The 18111-nt window shown below is 38.1% G+C and overlaps 1 protein-coding gene across 6 annotated transcripts in view; it reads left to right on the top strand.

Annotated features, from left to right (window-relative positions):
- SPATA17 (spermatogenesis associated 17) overlaps positions 1-18111 on the top strand; it is a 241485-nt gene that overhangs the window by 37655 nt on the left and 185719 nt on the right. For all 6 annotated transcript variants that reach the window (XM_043486168.1, XM_043486169.1, XM_043486170.1 and 3 more), the window contains one exon: positions 13413-13463. In XM_043486168.1, the coding sequence (XP_043342103.1) occupies positions 13413-13463 (51 nt within the window). The remainder of the gene's footprint in view (positions 1-13412; positions 13464-18111) is intronic.

Below are 18111 nucleotides of genomic sequence, written 5' to 3'. Positions count from 1 at the left end.
GTCTCCATCCCTAGCTCTTTTGTCTCTTTTTATCTTTTATATTTTGTCCTACCTCCTTTTGAAGATGATGGGCTGCTTTTCTGGGCGCCTGATGTCTTATGCTAGCAATCAGAAGTTGTTTTGTGACGTTTGCTCAGCGTTCAAATGTTCTTTCAATGAATTTGTAGGGGAGAAAGTGGTCTCCCCGTCCTATTCCTCAGCCATTTTAGCTCCTCCCCCTTCTATATGTATTTTTGTTTATTTTTCCATGGCTGTTTTGAATCATCTAGACAAAGTTACAGAAAGTGCCCCTTACCTCTCAATTCATCAGTGGATGTTTTCTACATAACCATATTAAAATGATCAGAATCGGGAAACTGACATCTATGCAAATCAATTGTCTGTTCTTTGGATTCTATTCATATTTCACTGATTGTCCCAATAATTTAACTTATAGCAAACACATCATTTCCAGGCTATAAACCAGTGTTTCACATTGTATTTAGTTGTTGTTTCTCTTTAGTTACCTTTAATGTGTTTGGTCTATCTATGCTTTTCGTGACCTTTACTCTTGAGTATAGAATAGTTATTTTTTATATTATTCCTCAGTTTTGGTTTATATTTCTTCATTTTTATAGTGAGGTTATACATTTTATATTACAATACATGTCAATACATCATATTAGGAACCATATGATGTCAGTTTGTCTCATGGCAGTTGATGCTAAATTTGTTGATTTAAGGTGGTATATCTCATACTTTTAGACTTATGAGGAAATGTTTTAAGACTGGGTATATGTCTTCTTCATTGCTAAAATTTTTTATTCTAGATTTACCATGTCATTATGATTCTTACTAGAGTAAGATTTATTATATTTGTCAAATAGTGATTTTCCTAACCTTGTCATTTCTTCTACATTTTCTTGTCAGCATTTTCGTATAAGAAAGAGCCTTTTTCCTCTTTATTCATTCATTTATTTATTACAGTTTTAACTAATGTGTTCCTATTTTGTTTAATGGATTATAATAAATTATCGCTAAGTGGCTTGCTGCTCAAATTTTCCCAGATTTGGTGAGTCGAAACTCCTGCAAGTCAATTTTTAATAGAGTCAGATTACGTAAACAGAATGATCGAAAATTAAATTGTTTTCTATGGAATAATGAGCATCTTCAGCCTCATTATTTATTATTATTCATCATGAGATCTATGTCTTTGTGTAGACATGACTGTAGAGTATACTTATGCATATCACTTTCCATGAATATTACCGACTTAACTTTCATGCTGCTATTTCTACTCACAAGGCACCATCCAGATGAGTGAATGATTGACACCTCCTTTTAATCAAGCATATGAAAATGTATACATTTCAGTGACTATAGTCAAAATATTCAACTTTGGAATCTATATTTGTTCTAATGATACTGGAGTTGCTGAAAAAAAAATCTTTAAAAGTTCAAGTAATGAGCCACCCAAGAAAATTTGTTTTGTTACTTTAGGGTCTTGACTGGATCACAAAGAATGTCACTCAGCATGATCACCAAGTTATTCTCCAGATTTGGATCTGATTATCTTTGGGTTTTTGGGAGAAAAAAGGATATTTTCCTCAGTTAAATTGGTTCTTGATCGTTTTTAAATCTGTTAATCTGTATGGTGTTTTTGAACATATCTACTTTATTTATTTATCTGTTTTTGCCATTGTGTGCATCAGTTCAGTTTAGTTCAGTCGCTCAGTTGTGTCCGACTCTTTGCGACCCCATGAATCACAGCACGCCGGGCCTCCCTGTCTATCACCAACTCCCGGGGTTTACTCAAACTTATGTCCATAGAGTCGGTGATGCCATCAGGCCATCTCATCCTCTGTTCTCCCCCTGTCCTCCTGCCCCCAACCCCTCCCAGCATCAGGGTCTTTCCAATGAGTCAACTCTTTGCATGAGGTGGCCAAAGTACTGGAGTTTCAGATTCAGCATCAGTCCTTCCAATGAACACCCAGGACTGATCTCCTTTAGGATGGACTGGTTGGATCTCCTTGCAGTCCAAGGGACTGTCAAGAGTCTTCTCCAACCCCACAGTTCAAAAGCATCAATTTATTGGCGCTCAGCTTTCTTCACAGTCCAACTCTCACATCCATACATTACTACTGGAAAAACCATAGCCTTGACTAGACAGACCTTTTTTGGCAACGTAATGTCTCTGCTTTTTAATATGCAGTCTAGGTTGGTCATAACTTTCCTTCCAAGCAGTAAGCATCTTTTAATTTCATGGCTACAATCACCATCTGCAGTGATTTTGGAGCCCCAAAAAATAAAGTCTGACACTGTTTCCACTGTTTCCCTATCTATTTCCCATGAAGTGATGAGACCAGATGGCATGATCTTAGGGATAGTACCTAACATAAAGATCTCAGTAAATAACATAATCTGATCTCGGCATATAATTACTGAATGAGATTAAAATAGCTGCCATTTACTGGCTGAGTAGTGAGAGTGAAATATTGTACTAAGCACTTTATATACTTAACATATATACCAACTAAGGGCTCCCCAGGTGGCTCAGTGGTAAAGAATCCACCTGCCAAGCAGGAGACATGGGTTCGATCCCTGGGTCAGAAAGATTCCCGGGAGAAGGAAATGGCAAGCCACTCCAGTATTCTTGCCTGGAAAATCCCATGGAAGAGGCTCCTAGCATGCTACAGTCCATAGGGTCCCAAGAGTCAGACATGACCTAGCAATTAAACAACAATAATACCAACTGAAGTCTATGCCAGTCCTGTAAATATTATCACCATTTTATAGTTTTAGGCCCAAAGATGGTTACTTCCCCAAGGATGCATTGTTAGTGATAAGTGGAGAAAAATTCAAACCCAGTTTGATTTGATTCCAGAACCCTTACATGGAGAGGTAAGCAGTTCAGTCTCAATCATTATTGGAGATTTCCCTTCTCGGGTTTATAGAGAGGTCCTGTGAGGCTTAAATAGTGCCACCAGAGCAGAAATCCTCACCTTTGTCCAATCTTCATTCATAAGATATCTATTGTCCAAGCTCATGTGTTCAGTCCTTCAGGATTCATCCCTCGAGGACTCCATGACAATTTCGCCACATAAAGGGAAAGGGTATTTGTGCCAGAGCTGGTATCTCTGCTGGTGTTCAGAATCCTGTTTCCTCCACAGATGCTACCAAATTTATCCCTAGTTTTAGCCACATCCCAGACTTCCCTGGTGGCTCAGATGGTAAAGATTCTGCCTGCCATGCAGGAGACCCAGGTTTGATTGCTGGATGAGGAAGATCCCCTGGAGAAGGGAATGGCACCCCACTCCAGAGTTCTTGCCTGTATAATCCCATGGACAGTGGAGCCTGGTGGGCTACAGTTCATGGGGTCGCAGAGTCAGAAGTGACTGAACGACTAACAATTTCTTTCACTTTTTCAGGAGCAAAAGAAATGCCAAATGTTGTATTATTACAAAAAGCTAATGCCCCACTCTTTCCCAGACATGTGGAATATTTTCTTCATTATTTCTCTTTTTCTGTCCACGTTTCTCCCATTAATGTCCCCCACCCCCTCAGTATTATTTCTCAGAGCTCAGGTTTTAGGGGAGTAATGCTGGGGATGGACAGTCACATATAAACTGACTGAAGCAAAAATGCGTAAAAGGAGCTTCTACTCTCATGAGTTGGGAGTGGGGCATGAATTAAGGATAGTGTTTTCTATATTAATTATCCTGTCATGCACATTAGTATATATTGTCACACATATAGTCCTATAGTAGCTATCTTTAAACCACCATTTCCAAATTTATTCTGCATAATTTTTTTTGCCTAACAGCTGCATACAATAATAATAATAATGCCATATAGTATATATTAGGTTATAAAATGAATGGTATAGTTAGTGATTTTAAAACTTTTGTAATAGAACTCCCCCTTTAATAAAATTTAACAAACTTTTTAATCCCCGTATGCTAAAAACAGGTGCAAACAGTACAGCTATTTTGGAAACTGGAAACAGAACTGCTTGGTCTCTTTCCTTGTGGACTCTGTTGTCATCTGAGCCAGCAGAGCATGATCTGAAAGCCATTGATTTTAATTTGCTTTTCTGAGGAAGGATCACAAGAAAATGATATTAATTGCCTGGAGGAGAAGAGAATCGAGTACTTGAGGACTAGGCATAAGAAATAGACTTTTTACTGTAAACCCTTTGGTAGGTTTTGAATTTTAAACAATGTGAATATATTATCTATTAAATACAGAAAATTAATTAAAAAGGCAAGTCAATTTAAAGGATACTCCCCCACCAAACACACACAGGCAGATAATAAGCGCTCAGGTAGGAAGTTAATGTTATCTCTGAAGGTCAAAGTGGTGAGGCTTGTGCTGAACCTCTGGGGATCAGGAGACTATAGCTTTGGGAGAGGAAAGGACATTTCAATTAGGAACCATGTGAATGAAGGTTTGAAACTGGGAATGTGCGTGGTGTAACAGGAAGAGGTGAGGATGTTGATGTAGGTGGCTGGAGAGAGGTTGAGGACTAGCAGAACATTGGTAAGGAGCTGAATGTGACTTTTATCAAATAATTTCCTACACTTTTAAGGGCCTTTCTTGTTTAAAAACATGTTTTACACTCATTGCTTCATATTTTCCAGTAATAGCCTGCCAAGTAGAAAATGCAGGTGTTCTATCTTCTTTTTATAGATGAAGACATGGAGACTCAAGGAGTTTAAAAGATGGGACTGATGTTCCCAGTTTCTGATCCCTGTATATCCATATGCTACCTACCTTCTAAAAATCTTTTTCTGGAGGTCCCTGAGGCACCCCAAAGCTATTCCTCCTTCTGTATACTTTTATTCAAGTAAAAAGTAAAACCATTCAGCCAGAAATCCAAACTCATTCTCGACTCCTCACCACACTCTTTTCCCCACCTTCTGTCTCCTTTCAGTCATCAACTACTTGGCATTGTCCCTTAGAAAAGTCTCTTGATTCCAGCCTAAACTAGGAATCAAGAGTAATTTTACTCCCATGCCTGCAGTCCTGGCCACAGCACACAGTGTAAAATTCACACTCTTCGGCATGACATGGTGGGTTTTCCTTGTCTCATGATCCCTTCTTATCTAACCTTACTTCTTGCTACACCTGTATAAATATACTCTATTCACTACTGTGTATAAAAGAGATAACTAATAAGAACCTACTGTATAGCACAGAGAACTCTACTCAATACTCTGTAATGACCTATTTATGGGAAAAAGAATCTAAACAAAGCGTGGATATGTGGGTCTGCATACCTGATGCACCTTGCTGCACACCGAAAACTAACACAACATTGTAAATAAACCATTTGCCGTTGCTAAGATATGCTGTGCCCGACAGGCTTCTTGCAAATGCTATTTACTTTGCCTGGATGCCCTTCTTCACTCTGACCTGCTTCCCATTGGTCCGAATGCCTACTCATGCCTCAAGACTTTGCTTAAAGATTGACCTTCCCTGATCTGAGGCTGAGCGTGGAATGGTAGGAGACGGAAGACATCAGGTGTGCCTTCCTCATGCTTTGCTCCTGTAGGTATTTGTGTCACTGTGATCCATTTGTTTACTGATATCTCTCATTTGACTGGGTCCTCCTGAGACGCAATGACTGTTCTAGTTATTATATCTCAAACGATCACAGTAAATGTTACATAGAAAGCCTGCAGAATCTTTTGCTAGTTGGATAAATTAATTACTCATAGGGACATAAGTTGGAGACCTTACTATGGGCAACATAGCAGGTGTTTAGTATTCATGTGTGCCAAAAATTCTTCCCTACCCCTTTCCTTGTAAAGGAATGATTCCTCCCCATCGCATTGGTTTTGGGCTAAGCCATGTGTTGTGGACCATAGCCACAGGGAAGCTTAGCCCACAGGTAATGTGAGTGAGAAATAATCATTTTGTTTTATAAGCTACTGAGATAGCTGCATTCTTTTGTTTTTTCTCAGCAAAGCTGATTAATGGTTGTAATGACAACAAAAGCACGGATGTTGATAAGAAAACATTCTGAGTTGGATATTCAGTGAAGCTTTTGCAAAATGAAATTCTGTGATTTTGAGTGTGTGATGATGTTACGACACCTCCATGTGGTGGTATCTTGTAAGGCGACTATGCTATCTCTCAGCAGAGTGGCTGGCACATTATAATTAGCACTGAACAAATGCTTATTAAAGAGAACTTTTAGCTGAAGAGTCAGAACTGGAGAAAAAGGTTTTAGAGCCATCAATATAAGATGGCAGGATTTTCTACCTGATGGAAAAGTATCTGAACAGTAGAGCAGAGGGCCAAGAATTGAGGCTTATGGAATGCATTAGTAGGATTTAGGTAGAGGAAGGGAATTATAGATAGATAATAAACAGAAAAGCAGAGACACAATATCACAAGAACCAAAGGAGAAAACTGTTAGACATCTTGGAGTTATCAACAGTCTCACATATGGCAAAGGTCAAACGGAAAGTAAATTGTGGAAAGTCAGAAGTCCTAGGATCTCTATTTTAGATAGGTTCTGTATTTTTAGACAGAACCTTAAAATTCTCCCTTAAAATTCTACTATACCAAAATATTTCCATCCAGCTTTTAAATAATTTTCAAAGCAACACCAGCTGACTTATCCAGTCCTAGAGTGTTATGCGTTCTCCACTATCATTCCCTCACTAACCCGAAATAACAGAACCATTCCAATTTTCCTTTATGATTTGATTCCTTTTTCCTTCCTGGATGACAGCTATTTTTGTTTGTTTTAGTTTTCAACCTCCATTTCAGATCTTCCTGCTGACTTTTATAATGCTGTGTCTGGCAACATGACCCAGATTTGTCCATGTGAAGAAGTGAGGACTATTGATTCATAACCTTGAGACTCTCCGCTGTTAATAAGGATGCACTCTGACTCTTCTTTTCCATCAGCAGTGGATTTCTGGCACCCGGGGTGTGCTCAGTTGATATGCACTGCAGGCCTGCTGGGTTCCTGCCGTGGGTTCCCTGCAACCAGCTCTTCCCGTTGGGTACTCAGATGGTCCTCCTGTTCTGGTCCCCTTCTTGTTTTCAACTGTATAATGTTCTAAGTAGCTTGTCCTTACCACTCCTTGTTTTGTTTCGTAAATGGTGAAGTGAATACAGTCATTTCTGTAGATGATAGTACCAGAATAATGCTGAAATGTATCATCTGTCTCTTTTGGAAAACTAGCACTTTGAGTGTTATCTGAGTGAATTCACCAATATAACCTATACAGGACAACTGTATACATCTTGTTATCCTTTTCAGTTTCCTTTTTCCATTCGTGCTAAGTCGCTTTGGTTGTGTCCAACCGTTTGTGGCTCCATAGACCATAGCCCTCCAGGCTCCTCTGTCCATGGGATTCTTAGGCAAGAATAATGGAGTAGGTTGCCATTTCCTCCTCCATGGGATCTTCCTGACCCAGGGATCGAACCTGCATCTCTTATGTCTCCTGCATTGGCAGGTGGGTTCTTTACCACTAGTGCCACCTGGGAAGCCCATATTTTACCATTACATAGTTTGTATTGTGTTTAATATCAAGTATACACTCTGAAAGCAGCTACCCTAATATACATGATCAATTCTATATACATTATCATGAGATAAATAAATATATATTGAAAACTATAGATCTAAACAGCTCAATGTTATGTTTTTAAATTGAGCTCATTCAGTAAATAATATATATGGCCACCATATTAACAGAACTTGATTAAAACTTTTTGTTAAAGTAATATCACTAGCCTATGATAGAACCATTTAATTTATAAAAATAACTCACATTAAAAAATAGAGTATCCTTCAAATTATAAAAATAATGTTATTGCCAAAAAGGCTCACAATATGTATATACTTCTTATCATTTTACTGTTCTTCTTACAAAACTTTTGTATTTGATTAATATTTAGAAAAGTAAAAATAGAAAGATTCTGTTAGCTTTAAGTGGAACAAAGGGTATCATCTATTATCAACTCTCATTATGTGATGTCATGATAAATACCAGCAGGTTTGTTTTTTAATGGATAGTAAAAATGCATAAAATTTTGGTCATTATTTTTAAAACTGGTGAGATTGACATGGTTGCTTGTACGGATATTTTTATTTCTTTTCATTAGATGAATGAATGTACTATATATAGCCTAACTCATTTTACAAATCTCTTTGTCGGGCTTTCAAGTCAGTTATACATTAAAGCAACATTTATCTCTCTTTAATGTTAGAGCAGAAAACTGAAACATAATCTATTTTTCCCCCTCAGGATCTGGCATTTTAAATATCAAAGACCGGATAACTTAAGACTCTGACTTCCTAATATTAATTTAAAACTTTACTAACATTTTCATTATAATTATATGAATATAAGTTTAGTTTACTTTCTTTTAAAGATATATTAACTTTGAGAAGCAATATAATTGGCTTTTAATTTTTTGTGTGTGGTGGAAGAAGAAAGGTTATTTTAACAATCAGCTGTTGATAATGACCATATTGCTATCAGTGGCCAGCGAACAAGGAAAAGCATATGCACAAAATACTCATGATTATTTGATAATAAATCATTTTAATGATCATACTCAAAATTATAAAATGAGGATGGCACTGATGTGGAAAATAACAAAGGCACAGTCTCCCCAGATCTGTTATCCATATGTGCATAGCTTCTAAAATTTCCAGTGTCATCACTTTACTGCAAATAGTTCCTCTGTATTGCCTGGCCTAGCAGAAAAAGCCAGTTAATCTGGTCAGGGTTATGTAGATGCATCATTCAAATTTAGGCTTCTTGGGTACCCAGTGCTGGAGACGCAGAAGATGTGGGTTTGATCCCTGAGTCGGGAAGATTGCCTGGAGGAGGAAGTGGCAACCCACTCCAGTATTCTTGGCCTGGGAAATCCCATGGACAGAGGAGCCTTGTGGGCTACAGCCCATGGGGTCACAAAAGAGTCAGACACAACAGAGCACACATACACACACACACACCACTCAGATTTATTATAAATATGTATTACTTTCTGTTTTTGAAAATGATCGAGCATTTGAAACTCAGATTTTCTTGGCCTCCAACCTAAAGGCTCAACAGTAACAGAAAGAGATTGGTTAATTTATGGTATGTTCATGTCGCAAAATATCAATATAGCTGTTGTATATAAAAATACGTGAAAAAGAAGTTTGAAACTGAGGAAAAGGAAACACCTGTCGTAGGTCTGTCTAAACTAAAAACCTTTATTAGAAATTAAGGCATCAGGGATTTAAGGAGGAGAATTTGCTGAGTTTAAGACTTAAGAGGCGGAACATGTCTAGTTCCCAGAGTCTGGAGCATGGCTATGAAAGTAAGTGGACAGCATTAGGACTGAGAAAAACGGGGCAGTTGTGAGAACAAGTATTTGAGAGTGTTGTGGATACATGGATTTGAAAAGTCTCAAGATAACAGCTGGAGTTGTGAAGAGTTAGGTCTTTTGCCTGGTTTATTGGAGCAGGGCAGAGAGGCAAAAAGGAGGAAAGGAAGAGTGTCCCTAAGGAGGACTGACAACTCCGAAAATGGAGGGAGAGTGATAAATTTAAGAAGTTTGAGAGCTAACAGTGAGGTTTTATTATTATTGTTTTTTTGCTGTTGTTGTTCTTTGGGTTTTTGTTGTGGTTGTAGTTTTTCCAGGAGTACTTCCTCCTTGTCTGAACTGGTTTGCAAGTATCCACTGGAGCTGAGAGAATGTCAGCTGCTTCTTGGAGTGGGGGAGAAAAGGTAGTTTCTCCTGTAAATGCTTACAAGAAAAACAGAGCGAATTTGGTCGGTTAGAAAAGAATGAGAAGACATTTCAGGCAAAGGGAATAGTGTGAGCATGGAAGTGAAGAGAAGATAATTTGATCAGATTGAGTTTTAAAGGAGTGGCCTGGTGAGAGACTGGCTTCCCTGTGGCTCAGCAGTAAAGAATCTGCCAGCCAGTGCAGGAGACGTGGGTACCATCCCTGAGTCAGGAAGATCCCCTGAAGGAGGGCATGGCAATCCACTCCAGTATTCTTGCCTGGAGAATCCCAAGGACAGAGGAGTCTGGAGGGCTGAGGTCCATGGGGCTGCATAGAGTCAGACGTGACTTAGCGACTAAAAAAAGACAAGGTGAAAGATAATTGGAGAACAAAATTGGGACCTGATATGGTGAGTTTTGAATATCACTTGACCTGTAAGAGAGTGTTTCTCATTTATCCCCACCCTCGCTCCACACTGTAGTTCACCTGATAGAAAAAAAAAAAGAAACTCAAATACGAAACATGCTCCCATCAATATCACAGATCCATTCCCACCAAATAGCAGCCCTGTCTGAAAGGTCCACATGGATATTAAGCACTCAGAAAATTGCTTTTAAAAGAATACAACTTCCAGAAAAAATTTTAGAAGCCTTCTAAAAATTGAGCTAGGTGACATGACAAAAGCCATATAGTGAACAAGTGGTTAATTCAGTGTTCAAATGCTGTGTTTCATCCCAGGAATCCTTTCTACTTTATCTGTTGTAAGAGCAACATCTGTTTATCTTTCCTCTTTCTCCCTCTCACTCTCTCTTTCCCTTTCTTCCTTTGTTCACAAATATTTGGGGAATGTCTAAAATTGAATGCCATGTTTTCACTGCATTGAAATTATATTTTATGCTTGAGCTTCACCCCAGATCTTTAGTTTTCCTCTTTAAAATAGACTTGGTACCTTAACAATAAGATATAAAATTAATTTATAGTAAGGAAACTTGAGAATATCTGCTGATGAATTACTATTGTCTGTGGTTCCTAGATATATTATTAATATTTAGTAGTTAGCATATGCTTTGCTTATCCAACATCATGGAATGAATGGAAAAAACTTTTAGGACAGACAGAAACCTGAAAAATAATATTAAGAACATAGGCTTTGGTATGAATTATCATTTAACTACTCATGTAACCAAAAGGGCAAATATTAGCATAACAAACTTCTTGGCTTGGAATAGAAATATAGAGACTAAGATGAAATTTTAAAAACTTTGGAAGTGTCCAGTGTGTCTCCTAGATAGCTTGTGAAAATGCACAAGTCACAATCAAAAATTATTTTTTAGTGTTTTTTCTTAAACTGTGATAAAATATAGGTAGCATAAAATTGATCATTTTGACTATTTTTAACTGTACCATGCAGTGACATTAAGTCCAGTTGCATTGGCATGCAACTGCCGCCACTGCCCAGCTCCAAAACTCTTCCATCATTTCAAAGGGAAAGTCTGTACCCAGTAAACAGGATCTGCTCTTCTTCCTCCAGTGCCTGGTAACCACTGTTGTGCTGTCTGTCTCTGTGAATTTGACTATTCCAGGTACCTCATAATAAATGAATCATGCAATGTTTTCTGCCAAGTTTTCCTGGTATTTTCAGAAGCATCTGGGCTAGAGATTGAGAATAGATGCAACGTCAATCTGGGCTTCATATAAGAATGATAATTTAGAATCAAAGTACTTTTCTACCTTTTAACTAGAAAATTAGTTAAAGTTTAGGTTCAAATGTATTTCTCCTTTCTTCATTCAGAATAAAATTTAGCTTCTTATACCTTTTGGAATTTTAAGTAAGTAAGTGTTAGTCACTCAGTCGTGCCCGACTCTTTGTGACCCCATGGGCTGCAGCCCACCAGACTCCTCTGTCCATGAGATTTTCCAGGCAAGGATACTGGAGTGGGTTGCTATTTCCTTCTCCAGGGGATATTCCCAACCCAGGGATCGAACCAGGGTCTCCTGCACTGCAGGCAGATTCTTTACCTACTGAGCTACAAGGGAAGCCTCTTTAGAATTTTACTTGTAGTTAAATTATATACTTTGAGGCACAAAATGTATAACAGTGACAATCCCTTTCCTAATGACCATCAGCTTTGCACCTTAAATACTTTATCTCATTTTATTCTTCACAACTCCGTGAAGTATGTGATGTATCATTTCATGGGGATAGAAGTCAAGACTGGGAGACTTCAAGTACCATATTCAAGCCACCCAGCTGGTAAGAGCAAAGTTAGGAATTGAACTCAGGGCTGTGGTTGGAAAGCTCCTGCTGCTGGCTGAAGAGCAGCATGAAAAAAGATAAATAATCTCATTTCTGAGCCCAACTTTCTCAAACATAAAGCTTCCAGTGTGTTTCTTCTGTATAAAAACATTTAATGGTTATATTTGCCCTAAAATATTAAGTAAATATTTTAAATTCACCTCAACACCAAGAATTATGCCATGCTTGCTATAAGGAAGAAAGAGAATTTAAAATGAAGGAACATCATTGTGTTCATTTGTAAATAACATATTGCAGCCAACTGTTTCCTAATTGCTCAGACTGTTGATAAATAATCCAGTCCTGCTGCTCTCCACAGACAATTTGCTTTGGATCAGATCAGGCAATTCAAACAATGCTAATTACAGTGAAACCCTTTTGTATGAATTCCTGTTTGTTGCAGGGGAGAAAACCCCTATATGAAAGGTTAAGACACTTACTTCTGATTTTTGCTGAAACTTCACAACTATTATCCAGGCTCAAGTTTTATTAGTCTGATCAGTTTTGATTAACTAAAAATGGATAAAGTTGTATTTTGTGTGGAAAAAAAATAAGTATTTCAATGTTTATTGTACTGTCATGAATTATGTTAATTATATCTTTTTAATTGAAAGAACAGATGTGAAAGTTTTATTTAAAGCAATATTTTCATTGAAATAAGCTCTGTTGCTAAATATTTACTGTCACAGAGATTTGTATATGAATAGATAAATGTGTCTGTACCAGAAAGAAACCAAGACTTTAGGAAGTCTTCATTATATCAGGGGATTTGCTATAACATGATATCATTGTATTTATGATTTTATGGTGTTAAAATGAATATTAAATGAAAGAAAATTCCCAAGGATTACTCAGGAGGCAGCTAAGTACATAACATTTTGTACAGATGGTTGGAAGGCACAATTTTGCTCCATCACTGGATCCATATCCTTGAACGATTTCGACTGAAGACAGCATTTCTTTGAATTTTTCATTAAACCAGACGTCTTGAAATATGAATTCCTTTTATGTTTCTGTGAGTTTTGGCTAAAAGAACCCCAGTGAATAAATCATACAATACTACGTGTCACCAGCACTTGTGAATATTTCTGCTTTGTTATTCTATTCTCAGTAGAGCACCATTGATTATCAAACTCAGCGGAGAGCATTTTATGATCATATATCTCCATTAGCTCCTAGTTTGACTACCATAGATTTTTCTGGTTAAGCCTGCATTATGTATTAGGAAGCCTATCTCTTCAATACAAAGTTTGATTTCATTTTTCTAAGCCTAGGACTCTTATTATGTATTATGTATAAAGATTCTTATGTTTTATATGTAAAAATAGGCTGCATTGTCTTTGTGTAAAACTAAAATATATGCCATCTTTTTTTTTTCTTGATTCACAGTTAGCGTATTACACTATGAAGATGAATCTCTACAATGCAATGGCTGTCAGGGTAAATATTTCTTCACTTGTTAAACAAATGAAAAGTCAATTGTGCCCTGAATTCGCTTTTAATAAAATGAGCAAACCAGAATAATGCAAATTTGATTGATATGCTAATGGTAAAGAGAGAAAAGAGTACATAGTTAAAAAGTTAGTTATACTAAATAGTCTTGGCAGTATTAAAAATTAGAGTAAAATGTAAAACACGTAATTATCAATGCTTATGTTTTAGAATGTTAAATATCTCTGAGCCATGACTAGAGAAAGACTGTAAATATTAATGAAGCAATGTATTAGTTTCCATATGTCATATAGAATATTGTGATAAATAGACGAGCATGGTTCTGGAATATAAGGTTCCTGCCCAATACAAATCAATTAGAAATTATTCATATGATTTCACAGTAATAAAGTCAGTTTCCAGCTTAGACGTTTTATTTCTGTCATTTCTGTGTTCATTTTTATGTGTTACTTGCCTAATAAGAAGCTGAATTTTGTGATTATGAAGCTTCCTTGGTTTCTGCACCGATTTGGGGAAGAGCCACAGCAAAAGTATTATTTCTTTTGTATCAGTATGATAATAGTTTACTTGTGAAGCTGTTATAAATGGGGAAATTACTTAGGTGAGTTTCATTAATATCCTTAAAACCCATGTTTTAATTTTAATTTTACCTTCTCATATTCTCTTTCATTGATCTATTAATTCTTGTTTCTAGTAATAATGGATTTTATTTTGGGTGAAGCAAGATTGGCAAATACTCTCAGAAAGTCCTGTGTTGAACTAAGGCAGCGAAATTTGCATTATTTTGATGACTTATACTGCTTTGGGAAAGGGCTTTCTTATGCAAGTGTGACTGTACGGGAGCCCAGCACAGGGGCCATCTCCAGTATCTGTCTACCTCTCTGTGTCTCCGTAGGTTAAGGGGGAAAAAAGAAGAGGAAAAAGTAGATTTTTTTGTTGTTGTTGCTTTTCCTGAACCAGAGGAGAAACTCCAGGTGCACTGGGCTATATTTACCTCTCTTAGAAATACAGTAATATAAGAAAATAATCTGGTTTTCCTCTTTTAACAGGAATGCTTGAGTCTGGGGATTTAGGAGAGTCTAATTCTCTGCACAGTTCAGCTAAAGGCTTAACTTCTGAGCTTAAAATAATGTTAGATTTTTTTTTCTTTTTTGCGCACCTTTGTTAGATATGCCTGTAAAGTAAAAAGCAATAGATAACAGAGAATCTAAAGCAAATGATGATGGGAGGCTCAAAGGTTCCCAGAGGTCATCAGGGGAGACAGAGGCACAGGAGTCAGGGCTAGAAAAACACATTCTCGTGTTTAGTTTTTAGCCCCAAATTTTGTATTGAATTCAGAGCTGTCTTGAATAAGATTCCTTTTACCTTGACTAGGCATGTCTAGGGCCTCCCAGGTGGCTCAGTAGTAAAGAATCTGCCAGAAATGCAGGAGACACAGGTTCAATCCCTGGGTCAGGAAGATACCCTGGAAAAGAAAATGGCAATCCACTCTAGTATTCTTGCTTGGGAAATCCCATGGACAGAGGAGTCTGGCAGGCTACAGTCCATGGGGTCACAAAAGAGTCAGACACAACTAAACAACAACAATAACAACAGGCATGTCTAAGAAATCCACATCAACCCAAACCACTCAAAAGGCAGTGTTTTTGAGTTATTCTAACATCACACTTGGAGAAGGCAATGGCACCCCACTCTGGTCTCTTGCCTGGAAAATCCCATGGATGCAGGAGCCTGGTAGGCTGTGGTCCATGGGGTCGCTAATAGTCGGACACGGCTGAGCAACTTCACTTTCACTTTTCACTTTCACGCACTGGAGAAGGAAATGGCAACCCACTCCAGTGTTCTTGTCTGGAGAATCCCAGGGACGGGGGAGCCTGGTGGGCTGCCGTCTATGGGGTCACACATGGTTGGACATGACTGAAGTGACTTAGCAGTAGCAGCAACAACATCATACTAAAATCTGTATTTCCGAATGTTACCAAACCAAACTTGGGTCCACTTGCCCCCAGATAGTGAAGCTAATCAACTGACACCAGGTTGTGGTGAAGGAAGGTGCAGTGTTTACTGCACGAACGAAGCAAGGAGTCCAGGCAGCTAGTGCTTAAAAGGCCCAAACTTCCTGAAGGCTTTCAGGGAAAGGTTTTTAAGGACAGTGTGAGGGTGGGGTGTTATGGGGTGGGTGGTCAGCTCATGGACATTCTTCTGGTTAGTGGTAAGGTAATTGGGAGTCAAGAAAACCTTCCAGGTCCAGCGGGTCTGGGAGTCTGGGGTCTCCATGCTTGTGGGCAGTATCCAGTTCACTTTTCCCGTCTGGTGGGGGTTTCAGTATCTGCAAAGCAGCCATGTCAAAGGGCATGGCTCAGAATATTAGCTATAATTCTTGAGGAGGAGCTAAAGTTCTTTGACTTTGTTTAATGGCTAAACAATTATTATTAATATTTTTCTTGATTGACTGTTTTCCTTTCTTTCTGCATTTTCTCACTTCTCTGATTAAATATACTCTTTGGAAATTCGGGGAAGGCCTAGGAAGCTGGAGTTTTTCTACAAATAAGAGGCAGTTGGAGGACGTGGGGTGGGGTTCTTTTCCTTGAAGGCCCCATAGGATCCTGCTCAATTACACCTAATAGCATTGCCCAGCCTCACCTTTTCTTTGATTAATATCAGTGGATGCTGTTGAACTCTGCCTTGGTCCTGTGATCTTAGAAAACAGCAAACTGGAACGCACCATCCCCCGCCAACTCTTGTGTTTTGGAAACAGCTTACTGCAAACCAAAACCAAAACCACCCTTTCCCACATGACTTAGATAAGAGGCACAGATGCCCGCTTGTTCACTTATAGCAAAGCCAGACAGTCCCCCAAATTCCTCCTTCACCTCAGAACTGATTAGCTGAACTGTTTGTCCCCACTGATCAACTAGAAAAAAGCAGGTTCATTAACCAAGCTGTGGGAAAGCTTCTGTCTTTCTCCCAGGTCCCTTACTTTAGTCAGCACATGGAGTCTCCTTAGTTCCTTCTCCTGAGAATGGGCTTTGGGGTAAAGTATTCTCTGATCTGCTATCTGATTATGCTGCCCTTTCATTCCCACTTGCCCATATCAGATTCTTCCCAGCCATGTTCACACCTTCTTATAAAAGAAAAACTCTTTTTGCCTAATTTCCACCCTGCTTGCAATTGTTATGGCCAAAGATTCTCCGTTTCTCAATAGCCCACCTCCATCTCCTGCAGGAGTCATTCACCCCCAGTTTCTTGCAGTAATTCTTTCAAGTCAAGTCTCTCCTGGCTATGGCCAGATTTTCTTTTTATTTGACACATTTGGGGAGACAAGAATAAAGGTGGGAATGCAGTGGTCATTAAGAGAAAGGAAGGAAGACTTGAGCATTACCTGGAGGTTGAAATGATCCACTGAGGAATTCTTGCAAGGCTCTGTGGAGTGTGTAAATACTACTGTGGGAAATTTGAAATAGAAACACTTCTCTGCAAAGATGTCCAAAGACTTCCTTCAGAGATTTGGATGAGTTAATTTGGTAACTTGGTAATGAGGAATCAGGAATAATGCTCACTTGCATAGAGGCTGGTGTGATTGCCTAGCAAAGATTAATTTTTAGCATGGGGTGATCACATGGCCAGAACTGAACTTACTTGTGAGTGGACATGGGCACATCTATTTGTAAGTGGATTTCTTTGCAAGAGGGTGCTCTGAAAATTTTGCTCTCTGCAGTAGTGAGAGGCTAAAGAGACCAATGCATGGTCCGCATACCTTCTTTGTTGTACACATCTGAAGCTTACAACCCTAACTGGGTACCAGTAGCTGAAGTTTTACTTCTAATCTCTACAACTCTGCCTTTTCAGTTTATAAGCTGCCAAGTAATTTTGCTCAAAAGAGTTACCCTTTTAGTAGTTTAAATATGGACGGGTGACAGTAAGTGTACAGGAGGAAGAATTTCTAACAGTAACTGATAACTACAGAAAATAGATATGGCCAATAATATTCAGACATGTATATTTTTATATATGCACCTAAATCATATAGTATAAAATTAAAAAAAAAAACACTTTTGTCTTACTCTGCTTCATATACTGAGTCAATTGCAAATTATGTATTTGACTATTGACTCCTAGCATGACAAATTATATTCAGTTGTGAGAGGCCAGTGGAGCATTTCTGAAAAGAGAAGGAATTGAAAATTTTCATTTGTGGCTTATCCATTCCTAAATAGATGTCACTTTTGTATAATGAAGAATAAATTATATATATGTGGTTGTTTAATGACACAGTTATTCATATCTCGATTTGCTGCATTTATTTTTTAAAGGGTCACCTTTTCTCTAAAGACTTTATGATCCCCCTACCCATGTAGAATTGATCACTCTCTTTTTTTATGTCCCTGTTTTACCATCAACATACTTCTGTTATAGAACCTGTAACAGTTTATTATCTTTACTAATTTACAGACCTGTATCCACTCCCCACACACTGTACGCCCCTTGGGGCCCGGATCCTATCTTCTCAGTCTTTAAATCTACAGTTCCTGGCTTATTCTAGGTGGTTAAATAAATGGCCCTGAATAAATCAATGGATGTTGGCTCATGCTCTTTTAAACGAGAAGTAAAAACAAAAACAAAAACTGTTTGCTTC

The sequence above is a fragment of the Cervus canadensis genome, chromosome 13 (assembly GCF_019320065.1).
Source record: "Cervus canadensis isolate Bull #8, Minnesota chromosome 13, ASM1932006v1, whole genome shotgun sequence".
In the NCBI taxonomy this organism is placed as follows: domain Eukaryota; kingdom Metazoa; phylum Chordata; class Mammalia; order Artiodactyla; family Cervidae; genus Cervus; species Cervus canadensis.
The sequence above is the reverse complement of the archived record's forward strand: the minus strand, read 5'-3'. Positions and strand labels throughout refer to the sequence as shown.